Source organism: Leopardus geoffroyi, chromosome B1 (assembly GCF_018350155.1).
Source record: "Leopardus geoffroyi isolate Oge1 chromosome B1, O.geoffroyi_Oge1_pat1.0, whole genome shotgun sequence".
Taxonomy (NCBI): Eukaryota; Metazoa; Chordata; class Mammalia; order Carnivora; family Felidae; genus Leopardus; species Leopardus geoffroyi.
The window spans coordinates 15,300,777-15,323,795 of NC_059327.1; the positions used below are offsets into that span (position 1 = coordinate 15,300,777).

At 40.8% G+C, this 23,019-nt stretch overlaps 1 protein-coding gene across 2 annotated transcripts in view; it reads right to left on the minus strand.

Annotated features, from left to right (window-relative positions):
- Nucleotides 1-290: 290 nt before the first annotated feature.
- The window catches only part of CENPU (centromere protein U), a 41,670-nt gene continuing 18,941 nt past the window's right edge, over nt 291-23,019 (minus strand). Inside the window, exons 7-13 of one of the 2 annotated variants that reach the window (XM_045453225.1) lie at nt 17,807-17,873; nt 16,633-16,741; nt 5,525-5,603; nt 5,259-5,306; nt 3,826-3,887; nt 1,769-1,925; nt 291-507 (exon numbers count right to left, since the gene is read on the minus strand). In XM_045453225.1, coding sequence (XP_045309181.1) covers nt 394-507; nt 1,769-1,925; nt 3,826-3,887; nt 5,259-5,306; nt 5,525-5,603; nt 16,633-16,741; nt 17,807-17,873 — 636 coding nt within the window. In that variant the 3' untranslated portion in view covers nt 291-393. Of the gene's footprint in view, nt 508-1,768; nt 2,797-3,825; nt 3,888-5,258; nt 5,307-5,524; nt 5,604-16,632; nt 16,742-17,806; nt 17,874-23,019 lie in introns of those variants that run through there. The other variant, XM_045453236.1, reaches the window with a different exon arrangement.

A 23,019-nucleotide genomic window follows, 5' to 3' on the forward strand; every position in this document is an offset into this window, starting at 1 on the left:
CTCGGTGGTGCAGGAGGAGCTGCTCTCTATGTAGGTGCAGATTCCGCGTGGCCAGCGGAGGAGGGGAGTTCAGGGTCTTTGGCGCCCGTCTTAGAACACCTCCCTGTGCTACTCAGGGCAGAGCTTTCTGTCCGCCTCTGATCAGGTGTCAACGTTTTAAATCTTGTTACTCAAGACATTAGCCAGAGAAGATAACTAATCACACTGTTGCCACTTAATGCGGTCAAATTAAAGGGCCATGAACAAAGTACTAAATTTTGGTGACAAACCAGCCCAAACAAGTAGACAAGTTAACTTTTCAGGGAGTTTTTATTTACAAAAGTATGGATCGGAAGACCACAGGCTGCAGCAGGGGACTCATCCTTCTATTCGGCATGTTTTAGTCGGCTGGCTTCATTTCCGGTCAAGGAGCTTCTCTAATTGATGGTTGATGTTTTGCAGATGGGTCTCAGCTCCTAAAAGGGTTCTTGCCCGAACTAACAGAGCTGGAAGGCTGGATGAATCATACTGTCGAAGGCAAATTATTTGGATTAAGTATAACAAACTTTTATAACCCTGTCTGTTATACAGCTCCATGCTGAATAGAGCTTTCCACTACTTTCATTTTTCAGACAAGGACCATTATGATCATTGGTTTAATCCTTTTCCTTAGGGCATAATTAGTACGGTTACAAGGGACCCCTCTCTAGAAAGTTTTAGGCTGATCTCATCCCAGAAAAAGTTCCAAGAACTGTGGCATCTAAATCATGTACAACAAAATCACTTCCTGGTACATATTAAGACTGGGTTTGGGCAAGTCTGCTTGATCTCATGCCGGTTTTAAATCCAGAAAACTATAAGGCAGATGGACTTTTCCTGGAAGAACTAATGGAATGAAAATAATGGAATGAAAACACCAGGCCCATAAAAGTTCATGAGGTAAAAATGAATCACGTAGAAAAACTGAAGACAAAATTAGACAACCCAACATAAAGTCGTGATTTTGAAATGACAAAGCCAGGCTCCATGTTGTAACTTGTATCTAAGGATGAGTGACTAAAGTCCTCTTCCAGTCTGTCATACTTATGACAGTTTGTTTAAAATCACGTTTTCAAGGGGTTTTTCTTAGTAATGAAAAGAGCAGCTTTGAGCAGAAAAGCCATCAGACGATTGCTACCACCCACCTAATAATGCAGTTGTTTCTAGACTATCACGTACCCTATTACTGGGGAATTCAATTTCACAGATATTTGAGAGCCTGCTGTGTTCAAGCTATGGGGCGCCTGCTCTCAGGGAGGCGAGAGAGGGAAGAACTAACATTTGGTGTTAGATTTCTGGTTTAGGAAAAGAAGTAGGACATAAACCCAAATACCTACTTTCCCTGAAGGAAGACAGATGCTGCAAGAGTACAGAAGGCCCGCGGGGCAAACACAGGACAGGTTGGTACACTCGTGTATTCCAAGCCAAGTACAGCTGCCACATCTGTTTTCAACAGTTATGCTCAAATTCAGTGCTCAGGATGTCTCCAAGTTAGTAACCAAATCCCCAACTCCAAGCAAGCTTTGGGCCAAGTGGGTGGGGGCACAGAGAACAGTAATTGAAAAGCATTCCATGTCCGTATCTAATACACAGACAAGCTTAAGGCTTTTAGATTGGGGTAAGAAAACTCAATTTAGAAGTGAAGTCTAATGCTGCTCTGCAGGCCGACTGTACTCCTCAGAGCTGCTAATCCTCAACAGGCAAATGCCCTCTCTTCTCAATCACAGTGAAAAATAAAAATCAATGTTACCGTTTCTTTTACATGTGGTTCTTTCTCTCGAGTATCTGAATAATCTCGATGAAGCTGTTTTAAGTTAGATAAGAAACACGCTGAATTCCTAAGGGAAGATCTTCTCTCCTCAAGCTCGACGTATTTTATTTGTAGTTGTTTCATCTGTGGCTCTAACCTACAACAAGAGAAAATATTTCCCCACGTATGAATGGCACATAATGAAGTGTAACAGCCCAGGGTGTAGGAGACTGAGGACGCAGGTAGACGGAGCGAGGTAAGACCGTGCTGTGAGGGGGGGCTAGATCTTTAAAGGTATCTTCAGTTCTGAAATTACGAATGTGGGACAGAGTCTAGATTTCAATTTGAAATACAATACACAGTGAAGAATTAGAAATGACATCCACAGACGAAGAGGTCTTCTAGATCCTAAAACCTGTCCAGTCATATTGTTGGGAACCACTGAATTAAGACACAGTTTGGTTAACAAGTCAGAGCCTCAGGTGGGAGGAGAGAGGCAGCGCAGGTCAACAGCAACGGCAGGGAAAAAGGCCTTTCCTTCGCCCCTTCCCGTCATCACAGCCTTGTCCATTTTCCAAGATCCAATAAAACCAGTGGAAAAATCATCCAAGTGCCTGGATGGAAAATGTATAGGTAAACCACTATATCTTTCAGTGTCTTCTTTCTTACCCTGGAAAGTAAAAACGGATAACTTGGATTTTATGGACAAATAAAGGCAGGGGAGGAGGCTGCCGATTTTTTATTCTCTCAAAGATAAAAGGATTTTTCTAAAAGGATATTAGAGTTACTTTTTCACAGTGGTGTCTGCTGAACAAATGCAGCACTGTGGGCAAGCTGGCTGGGGCAGGAGGGCGGGGTGTGGAAGCAGTCTGTACCCATGAGATCCTGGCCCCGACTTCCTGGGGGTGGGACTGGGGGTAGGTTACCTCCCTCGGCCTTGGGGTTTTCCACACGTGAAGTTAGAATAATGATACACTGCAGGTTTCTATGCCTTCTCAAGACATACTTTTCGACTTCTAGAATTGTATCTAGAAAAGGAACCAGAGGCGCTGGTCTGTAAGAGGTCTGATTCTCACTATCCTGCCATAATAACCCACCTCCCAGGACCACGATAAGGAGCTAATACATAAAGCATTTCAGACAGTGAGCGGCACACACAGGAAGCTTGTTTAAGTGCTATTTTCTTTGGGCCTGAGTGAGCAGACGCTCCGCCAAGGGCCAGCACCTGCCCACAGACTGGACTGGAGGACAGTGAGCTGGACACCCCATCCCACCCTCTCCTAGACTTCTGGCATTCTCTCCTTTAAAACTTAGTACTATAATTGTAGGCCATCTTTTCCAGTAGTACCACTTCCTCGCCCTATTTTAAAACGCCTACAAAGAGCAGAGAGGAGATCTGCTTCTCTGGCCACTGCTCTCCCACAGCCCTCAGCTCACACGACGGTCCCGTCGCACAGAAGACCACCGACAACTACGAGCTGGTTGACTGTCAGTGGCAGCAAACCCCAGGTTTCGTAACCACACATGAGGACAGCCCCGACTGTGTTCCCGGCCCCACACGTGGGGACGGGTTCACAGGAGGGCTACGCCAACAAGAACACGAACACAAGCCGTTAACACATAGCACTTACTGGATGCCGGCCACTGCGAGGCACATGGTGTATATTTATTCACTGAATTCTCTCAACACCCCGGGGGGGGGGCAGGTATTGTGCTCGTTTACCAAGGAGGCGCTGAGGCACCGGGCGGTTGCACAGCCAGTAAGTGGCCGACCCTGGATTCGAACCCAGGCAGTCTCGTGCAAAAGTCCAGGCGCTTCATCTGTAACTGGGCCACCTCTCAGGCTGGAGTTGAGACAGCTGATAGAGACAGATGAAGGCTGAACTCTTCTTTGCTAAAAGCTTCTACTCAGCCACATAACCTACCTTCACTGAGCTTCCGGGCACAAAGAAAACCTGGGATTTCAAGGTAATATGGCAGATTTTCACAGCCCCACGTGACGTACTGTGATTCAATCCTTGCAGCTAAGTTCTCAGAGGAGTCTGACATTATCTTACCGAAGCAGTTCATCCTGGAGTTCGAGCAAACGCTGCCTTTTCTTCTCAATATCTGAAATAATCTAAAGTGATACAACAATTTGTTAAAATAACTCCCTCAATGTTTGAGCACCGCTATGTACACTGTACCAGATTCTAGAAAAACAGTGGGAAAGAGACTGCATTCTCCCCCTCGCGGAGCTTTGGTCTAAGGGGAAGACAGACATTACATATGAACAGCAGGTAACTACAACCTGTCATGTGCTATGGAGAAAAAGAACAGGGAACTCTGGGAAATAGGGGATCTACCCCAGGACAACTCAGAGGAGGAAGTGGGGGCCAGATCTTTACTACCCTGTGAGCTACTGGGTAAGGAGTCTGGATTTTATCTGGGTACACTAGGAAAAGACTGAAGCAGGAGTGTCCTGATACAACCTGTATCTAAGAAAGAATACTTCCATAGAACAAATTTTATTATCTCAGCCATCACCTTTAGTGACTACCAGATCCACAGCTGGACCATTCCCAGGGGCTTGGAAGCCATGTGGAATTGACCAATAAGAAAATAAAACTGAGGGAAAAAAACCCAACAAAGGCTTGTAATCACTGAAATGAATATACATTTCAAGTCTATTTCTATTAGAAATGTAGAGGGGGGCTGCTCTTCAGTCCTGGATTCCTGCAGGCTTAGAGCTCAGAGGTCATCTGGTCCCAACACACACTGGTGTTCATGGGCTTGCTTCTCCTCACATACCTAGTGCTAGAGTTTGCAAGAGAGTGGTACAACGTCAATATAGCAGAGCCAGGATGAGAACTGAGGTCGCCTAACCCTTAATGCTGTATTCTTCCCAGGCTGTCCCTTTACGTGGGACATGGGACATGGGACAGTTCTTTATTCCATAAGGTTTTACTTCTTGGACAGCCACAAAAGCAATACATATCTATTACTTAATACTTAATAACTAGTAACAACTTAATACCTTGTAAGTGTCATTTTGGGCTTGATGGCCATTTTAGGCAAGTTAGGATCCCCATCCCTTCACATGCATTAGTAGGACCCAACCACAAGATCAACCAGAAGCAAGCCTGACTAAAAAAAAACATCTACAAACTGAAGATAATAAAATCGAAGGAGTCACGGCTTTTCTTAACCCTGCACATGCTAGAGTTCTATATGACCGTGTGCTTTTTTTTTTTTAATTTTTTTTTTTTTTTCCAACGTTTATTTATTTTTGGGACAGAGAGAGACAGAGCATGAACGGGGGAGGGGCAGAGAGAGAGGGAGACACAGAATCGGAAACAGGCTCCAGGCTCTGAGCCATCAGCCCAGAGCCCGACGCGGGGCTCGAACTCACGGACCGCGAGATCGTGACCTGGCTGAAGTCGGACGCTTAACCGACTGCGCCACCCAGGGGCCCCATGACCGTGTGCTTCTAATCACACGAGGGATATACCTTCGTGTTCTTCCTTTTCAGGGTTTTCGACGTCTGGATGTCTTTAAGCTGCACAAAAGAAAAAAAATACATATTTGTGTGTGTTTTCCAAAATTAAAATGTTTATTAACTTACCATATATCACATTTAAAGACCACATGTGAAACACGAATAGTTCGAGTGAGTTCTTTACCACACTGCAATCTTTTCTTAGATAACTAACTGTCTGCTGCCCCGTGACTAGCAAAAACAATTCAGACCGACAAATTTATGGTCTGTGAGCTTACCATTTTGAGGAGTTCTTCTTCCATATGAGCATGAAATTTTTTGATGGCTTCCTTACAGATTTTAGATTCTACTTTTTGTCTACAGCAGGAAAAAAAAAAAAAAAAAAAAAAGAAAGGATCACACTAGGTATCATACAAAGGATTTTGAAAGGTGTGTTTCATTTGCTTAGCACATCAACAAACCACGATTTGGCATCTACTGTTCCGAAGACGACGGCCTGGCTAGCGTGCAGCCTTTTCTCAGGCTAAAAAAAGAAAAAAAATACCGGACAGAGTCTCAACAAAAGAGAAAGAACAGCAAATATGTTCCCCTAAACCTTCAGGTATATGGTTACCTGAACTTCCTGATACGGGCCACACCCACAGGTGAAGGCGTGAGATGCAGGAAAGGCTCACGGTCCGTGTTCACCCTTTACTGTCCTGCCACTAGTATGGTCATCGGATGACCAGCAAGCCGGCCCCTCCCTGCCCGCTGACAACCAGAGGAATAATCGCGTCACACGTCCGGACTAGCCAACAGGAGGCGAGAAGCCAGCCGGACTGGTAGCCACAAGTGTGGTTCTTCAAACACTTATAAAGCTCACCCACACAAAGTGGTTCCGGTCCGTCATCAGGACAAAAGCCTCCGAGTCTCCCAGTTCGGCGCGCTCATGGCCGAACGGCAGAGCCACAGTGCTATGCGGCAGCGGGACAGCAGCTAAGCCCCGATGCTGCCTCGGCGCAGAAGGATACTAGAGTGTGAGTGTGTGCTTCCAGCCGGAAGTAATAAATACCTGGTATGAGTGACAGGTCGTTACAAAATGGTTTCTTTCTTGGGGGAAATCCATGAGGAGGCAAAGTCCCTCAGAAGAAGGGGACTGAGCTAAGCGCTACACAAGAGAAGGCCTGTACGTCTGAATATAGATCTCTGTAGTTCTCATCAAGACTGTTAAAAGGTATGTCTAGTAACATTGGCAAGATAGTGGAATAGGAAGCCCCCCACACCAGACTCCCCCACAGGGAAACCAACTTAATAACTATATATGGCCAAAAAAGCCTTGTGACAATTTCAGAAACCAACTGAGTCGCAGGCAAGTTCTAAGTCAAGAACCGTCATACTGAAACAGGTGAGAAAAGCTGTTTCCTATCAGCTTCAACAGCCCTTCTCCCAAGCCAGCACAGCTTGGTTGAGCCAAGAAGCTCGGTGCATGGTTTCTCCCTTGGGAAAGCAAGAGAAGAGTGCAACGTATGTCCAATGTCATGGCTTTTTGGGGGGCTGCCCAAGGGACACCTTTCCACCTCGCCTGATTTGGAACGCTAACGGAACGAGCATACTTCAGATGCCTGACTGCCGTGGAGAACAAAGTCCAATGGCTTTCTACAGCGACAGAACTGGCAATGCTGCGGACAGGGGATCAGGAAAAATGGCCCAGCTCATGCCTTCTCCCTTGGTTGTGGGGGGCAGGGGGGGGGAGAGAAGAGCAAGAACGTTATCCATCATTTGGAATGGTTTCTGTGTCACCTGAAGTATGACAATGGTGGGAACTGAAATAGTTTGGCTGCCTTTGGTCACAGAGACCAAAAAAGAGCTCAGCAGCCTATTGCAGAGAGCTCTAGTCTTCGGAGATTACAGATTCCTAAGAAAGAAAGAAGCAAACCTCTCCAGTTGGCAAATCACATGCACAAGCCCAAAGAAGATACATCTCTCAGGAAGGACTGAGGGACCACCAGAACTGAGGGACTGCCCAGGCTGACTGGTGAAGGTACAAAGCCTATACAAAGCCGGTATGTAAAGACCAGGAGAGGTGGCTGCTTTTTAAATGTATACAACACAGCAAAAAATAACAAGGCACTAGAAGAAACAAGAAAACATAACCCAAATAAGTGGGGGGAAAAAATCCCCAGAAACAGACCCTAAAGAAAGATATGGAGATCTATGAATTTGCTAACAAAGAACTAAAAAATGATCACCTTAGTGAAGTTCAATGTGCTACAAGAGAACACAGATGAATAAACTAAATCGGGAAAATGATGCATGAGAGTATCAACAAAGAGAGAGAACCTATAAAAAGAACCAAACAAGTTCCGGAACTGAATAAGATAACTGAATTGAAAAATTCACTAGGCGTGTTCACAGCAGATTTGATCAGGCTGAGGAAAGAAATGGGAAACTTGTGGATGAGTCATTTGAAATTATCAATCAGAAGAACAAAAAGAAAAAAGAATAAAATGGAAAAAAGCATGTGGGATTTACAGAAAACATTCAACACACCAAAATGTGCATTATGGGAAGCAGAGAACTTATTTGAATAATGGCCCCAAACTTACCAAATCTGAGGATGAAAATGGACACCCAAATTCAGGAAGCTCAAAAAGCCCCCACCTAAGAGGAACCCAAAGGGGCCCACACTGACACACATTACATTCAAACTGTCAAAATTCAAAGGCAAAAACAGAATCTTGAAAGTAGCAAGAGAAAAGCAACTTGTCATGTACAAGGGAGCTCCCACAACACCACCAATGGATTTCTCAGCAGAGACACTGAAGGACAGAAGGTGGCACGGTATCTACAAAGCACCGAAGGAAAAGTGCCAACCAATAATACCGTACCTGGCAGAACTGTACTTCAACAATTAAGGAGAAGTAAAGACTTTCCAGGTAAACAAAGGCTGAGTGGGCTCATCATCACTAGAACTGCCTTGTAAGAATTACTAAGGGGAACCTTTCAAGTTTAAACAAAAGGACACAATACGGTAACACAAAGGCATATGAAAATATAAAGGTCTGCTAAAGGTATATATACAGATGGATACAGAACCCCATAATACTGGATAGTGATGCATAAATCACTCTTCATACTGATAATAGATTTTAAAAGCTATAAGCATAAAAATAACATGAAACTGTGTCAATGGTTAAAAATATAAGAAGGTGAGGGGCACCTGGGTGGCTCAGTTGGTTAAGCGTCCAACTCTTGATTTCTGCTCAGGTCATAATCTCATGGTTTTGTGAGTTTGAGCCCCGTATCAGGCTCTGCACTGATAGTGTGGACCCTGCTTGGGATTCTCTCTCTCCCTCTCTCCCTGTCTCTTTTCCCCTCCCCTCCTTACACCGTCTCTGTCTCTTTCAAGATAAATACATAAAAACTTAAAAAAATATGTAAGAAGGTGAAACCTGCAACATCAGTAACAAAGTGTTATCCCCATATGGTGGGGGAGGGAGACATAAAGAAGTAGAGTTTTTTAGGTGACTGAGGTTAAGTTTTTGTTCTTTCTTTCTTTAACTAATTCATTTATTTTAAGTAGACTTCATGCTCAGTGCAGAGCCCAATGCAGGGCTTGAACTCACAACCACGAGATCAAGACCTGGGCTGAAATCAAGAGTCGGACACTTAACTGACTGAGCCACCCAGGCATACCTGAGTTGTTACCATTTTAAAGCAGACTGCTATAAGATGATTTATGTCATTCCCGTTTGTGTAAGTGCACGTGTGCACACGCGTGCACACACACACACACACATACAGACTCTACAGAAGCACAAAAGAAAATAGGAGAATCAAGGTACATCACTACAAAAAAGAAATCAACAAAACACAAAGGAAGGCTATAAGAGAGGAAAAGAGACAAAATAACTATAAGACTTAGAGAAAACAAAATTTAGTAGTAAAATAAGTCAATCACTACCAGGAGTCCCCCCAATCAAAAGCCACTGAGTGGCTGACTGGATTTTAAAAAAAGGATCCAACTATATGCTGTCTATAAAAGATTCTAGTTAGGTATAAGGAAATACACAGGCTGAATATGGAAAAGATATTCCATCCAATGATAACAAAAAGAGAACGGTGGTGACCATACTTACATTGGACAAATTATACTTTAAGTCAAAAAAAAGTCACAGAAGGAGATGATATAATGATAAAAGTGTCAATTCACCAGGAATATATAAAAGTTACAAATATATATGCACCCAACACTGGAGCACCCACATATATGAGTTAACAGAACTGAAAGGGAAAATAGGCAGTAACAGTAATATAATAGTAGGTGATTTCAATACCTCAATTTCAATAACAGATCAAACAGAAGCTCAATAAGGAAATGAGATTTGAACAACACTATAAACCAAATGGATCCAACAAACCTACATAGAACATTGCACCCAGTAAGAACAGAATATACATTCTTCTGATAGGCACACAGAATATTCTCCAAGACAGATCATGTTAGATGATGAAATAGACTCTGAAACAATTTAATATGATTGAAATCATACCAAGTATCTTCTCAGACCACTGTGGAATAAAACTAGAAATCAACAACAAAAGGAAAACTGGAAAACTCACAAATATATGGAAATTAAACAACATAGTCTTGAACAACGAATCAAACAAGAAATACAAGGGAAATTGGAAAATATCTTGGAACAAATGAAGACAAAAACATAATGCACCAACACTTATGGGATGCAGCCAAGGAAGTACTAAGAGAGAAGCTGACAGCAGTAAATACCTACATTAAAAAAGAAGAAATATCTCAAATCAACAACCTAACTTTACACCTCAAGGAACTAGAAAAGGAATATCAAACTAAACAACAGCGTAAGACAGAATAGTAAAGATTATAGCAAAAATAAATGAAATGAAAAATAGGAAAAAAATTAATGAAACTAAGAGTTTTTTGAAAAGATCAACAAAACTGACAAATCCTTAGACTAATACAAAAGGGAAAAGATGCAAAAAATGAAAGGGGAGGCATTACAACTGATGCTACAAAAATAAAAAGGATCATAAGAGACTACTATGAACAATTATAAGCCCACCAATTAGGTAACCATGAAGGAATGCATAAACTTCTAAGAACATAAAACCCACAAAGACTGAATCAAGTAGCAATAAAAAGTATGTTCAAACCTATAGCTAGTAAGGAGACTGAATCACTAATCAAAATCCTCCAATTTAAGGCCCACAAACCAGATGACTTCACTCAAGAATTCTACCAAATATTTGAAGAATGAACATTAATCTTTCTCAAACTCTTCCAAAAACTTTAAGAGGGGGGAAACACTTCCAAATTTATTTTATGAGGCTGGCATCACCTTGCTACCAAAATCAGACAAAGATACTACAAGAAAACTAGAGAGCAATATCCTTGATTATGGATGCAAAACTTCCCAACATAATACTAGTAAAGGGAATTCAATAACACACTTAAGTGATTATACATCACAAGAAAGTGGTATTTATGCCTGGAATGCAAGGATAGTTCAACAAACGAAATACAATCAACATAACACAATAACAGAATGAAGGACAAAAGCCTCATGCTCATCTCAATTGATACAGAAAAAGCATTTGACAAAATTCAACACCTTTCATGATAAAAACTTTCAGCAAACTAGGAATAGAAGGAAATCACATCAATGTAATAAAGGCCATATATTAAAAGCCTACAGCTAACATCATATTCAGTGGTGAAAAGTTAAAAGTTACTGCTCTCAGATCAGGAACAAAATGGAGATGCCTCTCTTGCCATTTCAACACAGGACTGAGAATGCTAGCCAAAGCAATTAGGTAAGAAGAAGAAATAAATGTATCCAAATTGGAAAGGAAGAAGTAAAATGATCTCTGTTCACAGAGGACATAATTTTATATGTAGAAAATCCTGAAGATTACACACACACACACACACACACACACACACACACACACACACACTGTTAGAATAAACAAATTCAGCAGGATTGCAGGATACAAAAATCAACAAAGAACAGTTGCATTTCTATGTATCAACAATGAACAATCCAAAAAGGTAATTAAGAAAACAATCCCATTCACAATAGCATCAAAAAGAATAAAATACTTAGAAATAAACTTAAGGAGGTAAGGTATTTATACACTAAAAACTATAAAACATTGTTAAAAGAAACTGGAGATACAAATAAAGAGAAAGACCTCCTATGTTCATGAACTGGAAGATTTAATTTGAATACTATTAAAATGTCCATACTACCCAAAACAAACTATAGACTCAATGCAATAATTACCAAATTCCCAATGGCATTTTTTTGCAGAAATAGAAAAAAAAAAATCCTAAACTTCATACATAATATCAAAGGACACCAAGCAGCCCAAACAATCTTGAGAAAGAAAACCAGTGAAGGCCTCACATTTCCTAAGTACAAAACATCACAAAGCTACTGTAATCTAAACATTACAGTACTGGCATAAAGACAGACATACAGACCAATGAAAGAGAAGAGAAAACTCAATGATAAACCCTCACATATATGGTCAAATAATTTTCAACAAGGATGCCCAGGCTACACAATGGGGAAAGAAAAATCTCTTCAACAAATGTGCTGGGAAAACTGGATATCCACATCCAAAAGAATGAAGATGGACCCTTACCTTGTACAAAAGTTAACTTAAGATGGATTAAAGACCTAAATGTAAGATTTGAAACTACAAAACAGCTGAGAAAACACAGGGGAAAAACTTTATGACATTAGCCTCGGATTTCTTGGATATGATACCAAAGCCACAGGCAACAAAAGCAAGAATAGACACAATGCGATGACATCAAACTTCAAACTTTCTATGTAGCAAAGGAAACAATCAACAGAGTATAAAGGTAACCCAAGGAATCACAAAAAATATTTTCAAACCATATGTCTGATAAGGGGTAATACCCAGAATATATAAAGAACTCCTACAACTCAACGCCAAAATAACTCAAATTTTAAAAAGGGCAGAGGATTTGAACACTTTTCAAAAAAAAAAAAAAAAAGTATATAAACGGCAAACAAGCATATACAAAGGTGCTCAATATCACTAATCATCGGGGAAATGCAAGTCAAAACCAGAGTGAGCCATCACCTCACATACATCAGAATGGCCACCACAAGTAAAAGAGATGACGCGTATTGGTGAGAAGGCAGAGAAACTGGAACACTGCACCGTGGGTGCGATTATAAAACAGTGCAGCTATGATGGTAAACAGGAAGGAGCTTCCTCAAAAAGTATAAACCCTACGGCCCAGCAATCCCACTACTGGGGACGGATCCAAAGGAACTGCAAACAGGATCTTAAAGAGATATTTGCACACCCATGTTCATTTCAGTATTATTCACAACAGTCAAGAGGCAGGTGGATGAATGGATAAAGAAAAGTGTGCTGTATTCATACAATAAAAGATTAGTCAGCCCTAAAAAAGGAAATCCTGTTATGTGCTACAATATGGATAAGCTTTGAGAACATGAGGCTACGTGAAATCAGCTGGTCACAAAAAGAAAAATACTGTGTGATTCCACTCATGTGAGGTATCGAATGTAGTTACACATAGAAACAGTAAGTAGGTTGCTAGGGGCTGCAGAGACGGGGAAATGGGAAACTGTTTAATGGGTATAGACTTTCAGTTTTGCAAGAGGAAAAAGCTCTGGATATTTGTTGCATGACAATATGAATATACTTAACACTACTGAATTATGCACTTAAAAATGGTTAAGATGATACATTTTATAATTAAACAAATACATCAGCTCCAGCTTTAAAAAAAGTATTTCTAATATAAATATGAAATCACGATTTTAGGATGTTAAAAACACAAAAAATTAGGAAAACCGGTTAGGTAGGCCTTTCTGCATATGGCTTATAATGTTGATAAATTGGTAGACTGTACCATTGAAAATGGTGGTGGTCTACATACAAGAGTCAGACACAGCTCTTTCAAATTCTAGTGCCTTAAAAATGTGGTCACTTCGCTACAAATAACTAACTGAATCAGTTATAGAATAGCCTAAGTTTGTAATGTTTGCATTTCATGGCATACTTCCCTAGGTATATGTACATTGGCAAACTGCTTACAATCAATCAGTAAGTCTTTTAACAAACTATTCATGTGTGAGTTCCAGACGAGTATTAAAAATAGAAGACCCTCAAATAGTTAACTTGATTCTGAGAAAACACAACTTTTCACGTGGTCGAGAATACTTTATATCAGGAAAATAAAACAAGATCAGTGATTCTACCAGAATCACTGGGTATGACAGAAACACAAGGGTATTTTATAATTTTAAAAGTCTATGGGGGTGCCTAGCTGGCTCAGCTGGTGGAGCATCTGACTCTTGATCTCAGAGTCATGAGTTCAAGCCCATGTTGGGCATGGAGCCTATTTAAAGAAAAAAAAAAAGTCTAACAAAAATACTATACCTCTTCTAAATTTTTTTTTCTTTTGAGTGGGGTGGGGAGGGGCAGAGGGAGAGAGAGAGAATCTTGGCAGGCTCCAAGTTCAGCATGGAGCCCAATGCTGGGCTCGATCCCATGACCCTGAGATCACGACCTGAGCCGACATCAAGAATCGGATGCTCAACTGACTGAGCCACCCAGGCACCCCTAAATCATTTTTTTTTAAGTTCAGTTTTTGAGGTGGAGAGAAAAAACAAGCAGGAGGGGGGAGGGAGGTGGGCAGAGAGAGAGGGAGACCAAGGATCTGAAGGGGCTCCATGCTGACAGCAGAGAACCCGGTGTGGGGCTTGAACTCACAAACTATGAGATCATGACCTGAGTCGAAGTCAGAAGCTTAACCCGCTGAGCCACCCAGGCACCCCCCTAAATCATTAATTACATCAAAAATATATTATGCTAAAATTCAAGATACTGCCATTTTGCCACAACATCAGAAATCTATAGTAAGTCTCTTCTTCCTTTAGAAGAGATGTATGAATGGGAAAAGGGTAACACAGTCAAGATGGTCTTGGGTATGGTAAGAGACCTTCTGTACCAATTTTAACAGCAAACTGGCTTTAACACATACAGTAAGTACAGAAGAGTAAAACAGATAATTCCTACAATGATAACGATGAGTTAGCATGACAGGCTGGCTCCTTTCCCTGAGATCAACCCCATAAGAACCCCAGAGCGAAAATCCCCTCTCAAAATGGGTTGAGCTGTGAAAATCCCCGAGGGGAGAGGAAGAGGTGTTTAGAATGTGTGGTGGCTGTGACCCAGGGCAGGAAAGGAGCTGTCAAGGTTGGCTCCTGCTTCTTCCCCCACATGATTCTCACAAGCCGCGCTTCCCTAACTGCTGCAGCCAATCAGACCTCTGTCTGCGTCTTGCAAGAGTCAAACCTGGGCTGTGCTTGTGGGGCCTGGAGAGAAACAAAGAGACTAAGTGGGCAGCTGCCTCCTCCGCCTTCCCCCACCAAACCCCCAGGGCTGGAAAATGATCGTGTAAGGAGCGTTATCTGCTCTTAACACTACTTATGTCTGGAGGGCAAGGCTAAGTCCTGATCTGACAGGTTACTTTGTGGGATAAGTGACGAGGCTTCCCACCTAGGCCTCATCTACCCCCATCCCTTGCACTCCCAGGAACCCAGGGATCAAGACTCGGTCTTCCCTTATACACACTGTCTGACAAGGAAGCTGACTGGCGCAGGGGTAACTAAGCTCATAGACTGGGGAATAACACACTGGAGGAACACGACTGTGTCAGAGAAAACAAACTATCAGATCAGAAATTGTAACAGAAGCAGGTATTTCATAAGAGATGACTCAGTAATTTGACTTTAGCCTAATAAATATTCTAAAGAGGACAGCAGCAACATAAGACATAAAAGAGAACCAAATAGAAATGTTAGTTAAAAACTCACGGCTAAATTTAAGAACTCAGTAGCTGGGATAAATAGCATAATGGATATATCACAGAAATAAGTTAGCAAATTTCTAGTTTCAGGATTGAGGAAATCTAGAAAAAGCAAAGGGCAGGATAGAATAAAGGACAAAAATATATTTTAGAATTAAAAAAAGAAGGACCTTAGATCCAAAAGGTCAGGCCCCATATAGTGAAATTTAAGAATATCAAAGACCAAATATTCTAAAAGCTTATAGAGAGAAAGAACACAGCACATATAAATAAGACTTCGACAAACACCAAATTTTCCAAACCAACACTAGAAGACGAAGGAATAGTACTCCAGAGTATTTAAGGAAATTATTTAGAACCTAGAATAGTATATCCAGCTAAACGGTCTTTCAAGTTCAAAGTCACGACCAAAATAATCAGAAGGATTTAGAAATTTTACAACATAAAGAGCCACACCTACAAGTGCTGGATGAAGCACTTAACTAAGAGACATATCCAGAGGTTGTTACAAGAAATGTATGAAATAAAGGTGATCAGATAAATACCTTAATAAAGTTTATTATCTTAAAAACGGAAAGAGAAAACATTTGTATATCTTACCCCAGAATTAAAAATCTCTAGGTATTAAAATATGATGGATTTTTGGGTAGGGGAAGGGAGAGGTGAAAGTTTTTATTAGTGAGGAGTTAAAAATTCTATTTTTAACAAAAGTTAGAATTAAAAACCTCAAAAAGGAGAAAAAAATCTAAGAAATCAAAATAATATATCAACACATTCTTCTAAATGTATTGATAATTATAATACATGTAAATGGATTGAAGTCAACGAAGACAGACACACTGGATTTAAAGCTTAATATTTCTTATTAAAATTTTTTTAAGGTCAAAGGCTATGTAAATTCTGGCAAATGCCAGCAAAAGAAATCCAGTGACACAATAGTAGTATCAGATAAACTAGATTTTAAGCCAAAAAAAAAAAACAAAAAAAAAAAAACATTTTTAGGAATGGAGAGGGTACTAGAGAAGTATAAAATGTTTCATCTATGAGACAGAGCAATTTTAAACACGATGTCCTAACAAAACAGTCTCTAAGTATATACAGCATAAATTGATTAAAAGAATCAAGAAAAATATTCATTCTACACAGATCCAATAATTACAGAGTCTACATAAACCCATGAATTAGAGTCCCCAGATTTTGTGCTAGGCCATGAAGAAAGCCTCAAAATTACAAAAAATATCACCAATCAAATTTTCCCACAACATATTTAAGATGTAAGATAAATACAAAGAAGTCACATATTTGGGCGTATAAAAACATACTACTAAATAATTCACAGGATTAAAGAAAAAATTATAACGGAAATGTAAATATATGTAAAACTACACGATGATGAAAATACGAGGTGTCAAAAGCCATGGGATGAGCACAAGTCGTGCTTTAAGGACAATGTATGAGGTGCATGTATCACAACATCAGAAGACTTACTTATACTCTAGGATGGTTTTCTCAAATGCAGACAAAACAACATCTAATTCCATGAGATCACTGGCTTTCTTTCCTTTTAGACACCAAATATGAACACAGTCGGACGTATCTAGAATATTAAGATAAGTCAATTTAATATACTGATTATCAATCTTTTGGCTCTAGGTCCAGGGTTCTGAAAGCCCCCAACAAAAAAAACTGTCCTACCAAATTGCCAAAAATAGCTTCAGCTGAAGAGGCACATAAGGGGAGGCATGACTCACTTCCTATCCTGGTGCAGAGTCTCACAGATCCTGTCTACACTGTCACTCTACCTGCTGTCTCCTTGTTTCTACTGAAAGAGTCTGAAGTACTGCTGACTCTTAACTACCTCGTTGTACCTTTTATGTAACAGTCTGTTGTTACCCAACACTACTGGTAATAGAGCTCTTTTTGGTTACCTGTGATTCCTTAATTTTAATCTACCTAATAGGCCACTTCTAGCATACGTAACGATTACTCGATGTGATTTAGTCTCAGTGTGTATTGTAAGTACATCTGTGGATGAAAGGTCATGCGTTCGTTAAGATGGAATTGTAGAATACTTAAACATATGATCCCATTTCGGGTGAGAAAGTGTGATAAAAGGCTTGAACAGTAGAGAGCAAACAAAAAGCATGGCGGCTCTTTTTGGGTTATGGGTGATTTTTATCTTCCTTTCCATACTTTCCAAATTTTCTAAACATAAAGGACTTCTCCTTTAAAGAACTGTAGGAGAGGGACAAAATGGTTTTCCACCCATTTTTCAATAAACTTTTATTTGTATCGATAAAAAAGTACAGAGTCAATCTCAAAAAAGTTATGCTGACTAGAAAAAGCCTATACAGAAGAGTATATGCTACATGATGTATCAAAAGAATATAGACTGTGTGATGAAAAATTAAGGGGATGAAAGGAGGTATAACAGTAAAATCTAGGTGTATAAATACATACTGTAAGATTCTTTCACCTTTGCTGTAGGTTCAAAATTTTCATGATAGATGTTGGAAAAAATCAGTTACTACAAAGTCTCATATTTTCAGCTTTTTAAAGTAGCAATTTTACTGACTTACAATTTACTATTTTAACAACAAAAAGTAGGTTTTTAAAATGAAATTCTTGAATGACTGACAAAGTATAAAACACTATTCTGTACCTGAGTCTATGGCTTCACTTCTTGATTTCTTCCTTTTGCCGGGAAACATCTTCTTTTTCTGAGTTTTCTACAATAAAAAAAAAAAAAGCAAAGATTTTTATTTAAAAATTTTCCTTCTCTTAAAACATCAGTATTATAACAACAGTATCAAACACTCTCCATTCTAGCTATTACTCTCATTTAGTTCTAAGTGGTTCATTATGTATACTGGCTAAATTAACATAAAGAGACCCTGGAAAAATTAAACTGTCTCAACAGAAAAAGTAAATAAAGCTCTTCATTGGCTTTTAACAACGCTCGTCTTGGAGGTAGCTGAACTTTTCTTACTGATGGTAATGTACTGCGTGGAGGCCGGCTGATTTCTCTCCAAGCCAGGATGAAGTACCGGCTTCCGAACTAGCTCTCTTGCCACAACCAACCACGGAGTCGGGGTGGGGATGAGGAGACTTGATTCAGGTGCTGGAGAGCGGGCGCCCAGGACTGGGAGACCGGGGACCCTGTGAACTCCCACTCCCCCGCCCCGCCCGCGCCAGGGGGCAATTTCGACAGCAGCACAACAAGCTAAATTCAAACAGAGCACGCAGTCCCACTCTGCTGAGGCAGCAGAGACCAGACTGGAGCAGGTGGAGCACTTGGAACCGGAGCGCAGAGGGAGCACAGGAACTCCAGGTGCGTGTTCCCTGCGGTCCCGGAGTCCTCCGCATGCGCAGAATGAGACTACGTCAAGCTTACGAGAAAGCAGCCGGCGTGGGATTCAGAACACAACAGGTAATAGGGGACAAGCCACTGGGGGGAAATTACATGCAGACAATGCAGAGATCTCATTAAACCTCATTAAAACCTATCTATCCAGTTGAGCTAGGAGGAAGACTGCAACTTGGGGCCACAAGGATACTCTAGAGCGTGCAATCCTCAACAGGGCGATAGTTTTCCTAAGGAGCAAAAATGGGATTCTTCAGGAGAGGATGCAGAAACAATTCTGAGGTATTAAAATGGTCTGTGACTCTCCAAAGGGTCCCAGTTCATAAAGAGTAATACAGTATATTTTGGTATTAAAATTTAATTGGGGGAGGGAATGGTTAGGAGAGAAAGTGTCTAAAAGGCTTTTTAGTCAGGACAATAATGAAAAGGATTGAGAAACACTACCCTAGAGGAAGGCCTACTCTGGACCCACCCTCACAAACCCTAAACCAATGTCTGACAAGATTCACTAGAAAGACACAGTGTAGGCTCTCAGCAGAATTGGAAGATGATCCTCAATGATCTGGGTAACTCCTTCCTCTTGAATGTGGGGGACACCTGCAGACAGGATGGGATAGTGGCTCCCTCGATGAGGTCACCTTACAGAAGACTCCACTGTAGCTGACTGGAGAAAATCCTCTGGCTCTGAAGATGCTTGCCGCCATACTGTGAGAGACTAAGGACATGCTTGCCGCATGACTAAGACCTAAGGAGGACTCCCAGCTTCCCCCATGGAGAAGCCAAGAACCTCAGGTCTACAAAGGCAAGGACTCAAATTCTACCAACAATCTGAACGATCCTAGATGAGAACTAGGTGACTCAGATCAGATTTCTGTCCTGGAGAGCACCTTGATTTCAGCCTCGTGGGACCCTGCGTAGAGAATCTGGCTAAGGCTGGCCTAGACCAGACCTATAGAAACTGTGAGATGTAAATAATACGTGAAGTCACTGAGTTTGTGGGAGGTAATTTATTACGCAGCAACTGAACACTAATACAGAGGTTGAGTCCCAGTGAGTTAGAGCTGCTTGAAAAATCCCTTAGGCTTTTTGCAAATTGACCCTAACCAAAGATAAAACAAAGCTTTCAGAAGCTAAAGATGATCAGCCAATAAACAGGCTACCAATGAGAATAAAAACTCAACATTCGTAAGAGAATTCAGAGTCTCAACAGCCTGTCAACAATTTCCAATACACAATTTAAAAGTACTAAAATACAAATGTCACACAAAAAAATGTGACCCATAGAAAAAACAAAAAAAACATACTCAAGAGAAACCGACCCCAAGTTAGCCCAGAACAAAGACTTTAAAGCAGCTATCATAAATATGTCTCAAACGGGGCTCCTGGGTTAAGGATCCGACTCTTGATTTCGGCTCAGATCACGATCTCTTGGTTCGTGAGTTTGAGCCCTGAGTCGGGCTCTGTGACAATGTGGAGCCTGCTTGGGATTCTCTCTCTCTCTGCCCCTCCTCTGCTTGCACTCTCTTGCTCTTGCTCTCTCTCTCTAAATAAATAAACTTAAAAAAAAAAAAAGTCCCCAAAAGTAAAGAAAATGATGGCTTAATGATAGCAGAAAAAGAGAAACTACATTAAAAACAAAAATAAGCTAAATGGAAATTCTAGAACCAAAGAGCACAAAACTAAGAAGTCATTGAATCGTGTTTTAGTTTTCTGTAGCTGTTGTAATAAATTGCTACAACTTGATGCCTTAAAACAGAAATGTATTCTCTAACGGTTCTGGGGGACAGAAGTCCGAAATCAGTTTCAATGGGCCAAAATCAAGGTGTTGGTAAGACAGCATTCCCTCCAGGGACCTGGCGGGGGGTGGGGGTGGGGGTAAATCTATTCTTTCTTTCTTCCAGCTTTCTGTGGCTCTGGCATTTCTCAGCTTGCAGTCACATCACTTCAATCACCTTCTCCGTCTTCACATCATCTTCTCCTGTGTGTGTAATCTCCCTCTGCCTCTAAGGATACTTGTGATGACACTCGTGGGCCCGCACATGGACACATCTGTAGGGGGCACCATTCACTACATGGGGGCTAACTGCAGGTTTTAGGTGGCAAAAGACTGGTCAGTAAAATTGAAAACAAAGTGATAAAAATTTACCGAATTTGCAAATCAGAGAGAAAAAGTCTGGAAAAAAAAAAAAAAATCAGAGCATCTCAGGAACCTGTGGGACAATACTAAAATATACATAATAAGAGTTCCAAAAGAAGAGTCAGAACGGGATAGAAAAATTAAATTTTGAGAAAAAAAAAATGACTGGAATTTTCCAACTTCTAGATCCAAGAAGCTCAGTAAACCCTAAAGCAAGATAAAACCATACTTAAGCACATCATAGTCAAAATGCCAAGAAACAAAAAAGATAAGCAGGAAAATCTTGACAGCAGCCAGAGGAAAGGGACAGAGTCAATATACAAATAAACATGGGAACAATGACCCATGTCACTGCCTTCTCACAGAAACAAGAGACACCACAGAACAACACAGACACCTAATTAAAGAGTGGAGGGAAAAAAATGTCAACCCAGAATTCTGCATCCAGTGAATCCATCCTTTAAAAACAGGGGTGAGGGCGCCTGGGTGGCTCAGTGGGTTAAGCGGCCGACTTCAGCTCAGGTCATGATCTCGCTGTCCGTGAGTTTGAGCCCCGCGTCGGGCTCTGTGCTGACAGCTCAGAGCCTGGAGCCTATTTCAGATTCTGTGTCTCCCTCTCTCTGACCCTCCCCCGTTCATGCTCTGTCTCTCTCGGTCTCAAAAATAAATAAACGTTAAAAAAAAAAAAAAAAAGTAGACATTTAAAAAAATAAAAAAAAGTAAAAAAAAAAATAAAAACGGGGTGAATAAAGACACTTTCAGATCAAGAAAATGAGAGAAAATGTTGCCAGCAGACCTGCACTAAAGGGTTGCTACAGGATGTTCTTTAGGCTGAAGAGAAAAGGTATTAGAAGGAAACGCAGATCTATAGGAAAGACAAAAGACAACTGGAAAAGAAAAATCAGTGGGTAACCATAAAAACTAGGTATTTTTTCCTTTTCATAATTTCCTTAAGAAATAGCCGTTTCAAGCAAAAGTGACAATATCGTAAGATTAGGTTTACAACGTATGTAGAAGTAAAACATGTGACAAAAACAGCACAGAGGATGACGGATGGATAAATGGAATAATATTGTTATGTAATTAGATTCATGTAGTGGGAAATGGTGAAGTAGGAATCAGGAAGTAGGATGTATGGTAGGAAGTGGTAACATACTGATTCTAAGTGGACTTTGCCAATTGAAGGATGCAAAGTTTTTAGTTTTATGTTTATCAATTTTTGAGAGACAGAGTGTAAGCAGAGGAGGGGCAGAGAGAGTGGGACACAGAATCCGAAGCAGGCACCAGGCTCTGAGCTGTCAGCACAGAGCTCGATGTGGGGTTCGAACTCACGAACCTCGAGATCATGACCTGGGCCGAAGTCAGAGGCTCAACCCACGGAGCCACCCAGGTGCCCCAGACGGATACAAATTTTTAAACCCAGACGCAACCACTTAAAAAAAAAAAATACTCTTAAAAAAATTAAGAGGCATAGGGCGCCTGGGTGGCTCAACTGGTTAAGCATCTGACTTCGGCTCAGGTCATGACCTCACAGCTCGTGAGTTGCAGCCCCCGCATCGGGCTCTGTGCTGACAACGTGGAGCCTACTTCAGATCCTCTGTTTCCCTCTCTCCCTGCCTCTCCCTCCCCGTCTCTCTCAAAAATAAATAAACATTACTAAACAAAAATTAAGAGGATAACTGAGAAGTCAATAGAGGAGAGAAAATGGAATACCAAAATATATTCAGTTAATCCAAAATTAGCAACAGAAAGAAAAAAACGAAGGGAAAATGGAAAACAGTAATAAGATGGTAGACTTGAACTTGATTATACTTAAAAATTACATCAAAAGTAAATGGGCTTGGGGTGGCCATTTACTGGGTGGCTCAGTCGGGTGAGTGACTCCTGATTTTGGACTCCCTCTGCCCCTCCTCCACTTGTCTGTACACATGCCCGAGCTTTCTCTCAAAAAAAGCTGAACTCAGACACAGACAGAAATGGTGGTTACTAGGGGCTGGGGGAAATGGGGAGGTGTTGGCCCAAAGATCCAACTATAAGACGAATAAGTTCTGGGAATGGAATGTCCAACAGAGTGATTATAGTTAACGATACTGTATTATATACTTGAAAGCTGCCAACAGAATAGATCTTAAATGTTCTTCACTTCCAAAAAGAAATGATAATTATGTGAAGTGATAGGGATATTAACTAATACCACTGTGGTTAATTTTGCAATATATACTTGTATCAAACCAACACCTTAAACTTACACAATGTTATATATCTATTATATCTCAACAAAACTAGAAAAAATAAACAGGTTGTAAACAAATGGGCGAAAAGAGATATACCGTGCAAAGTGAGCATAAGAAAGCTGCTGGGTTTTATGAATATC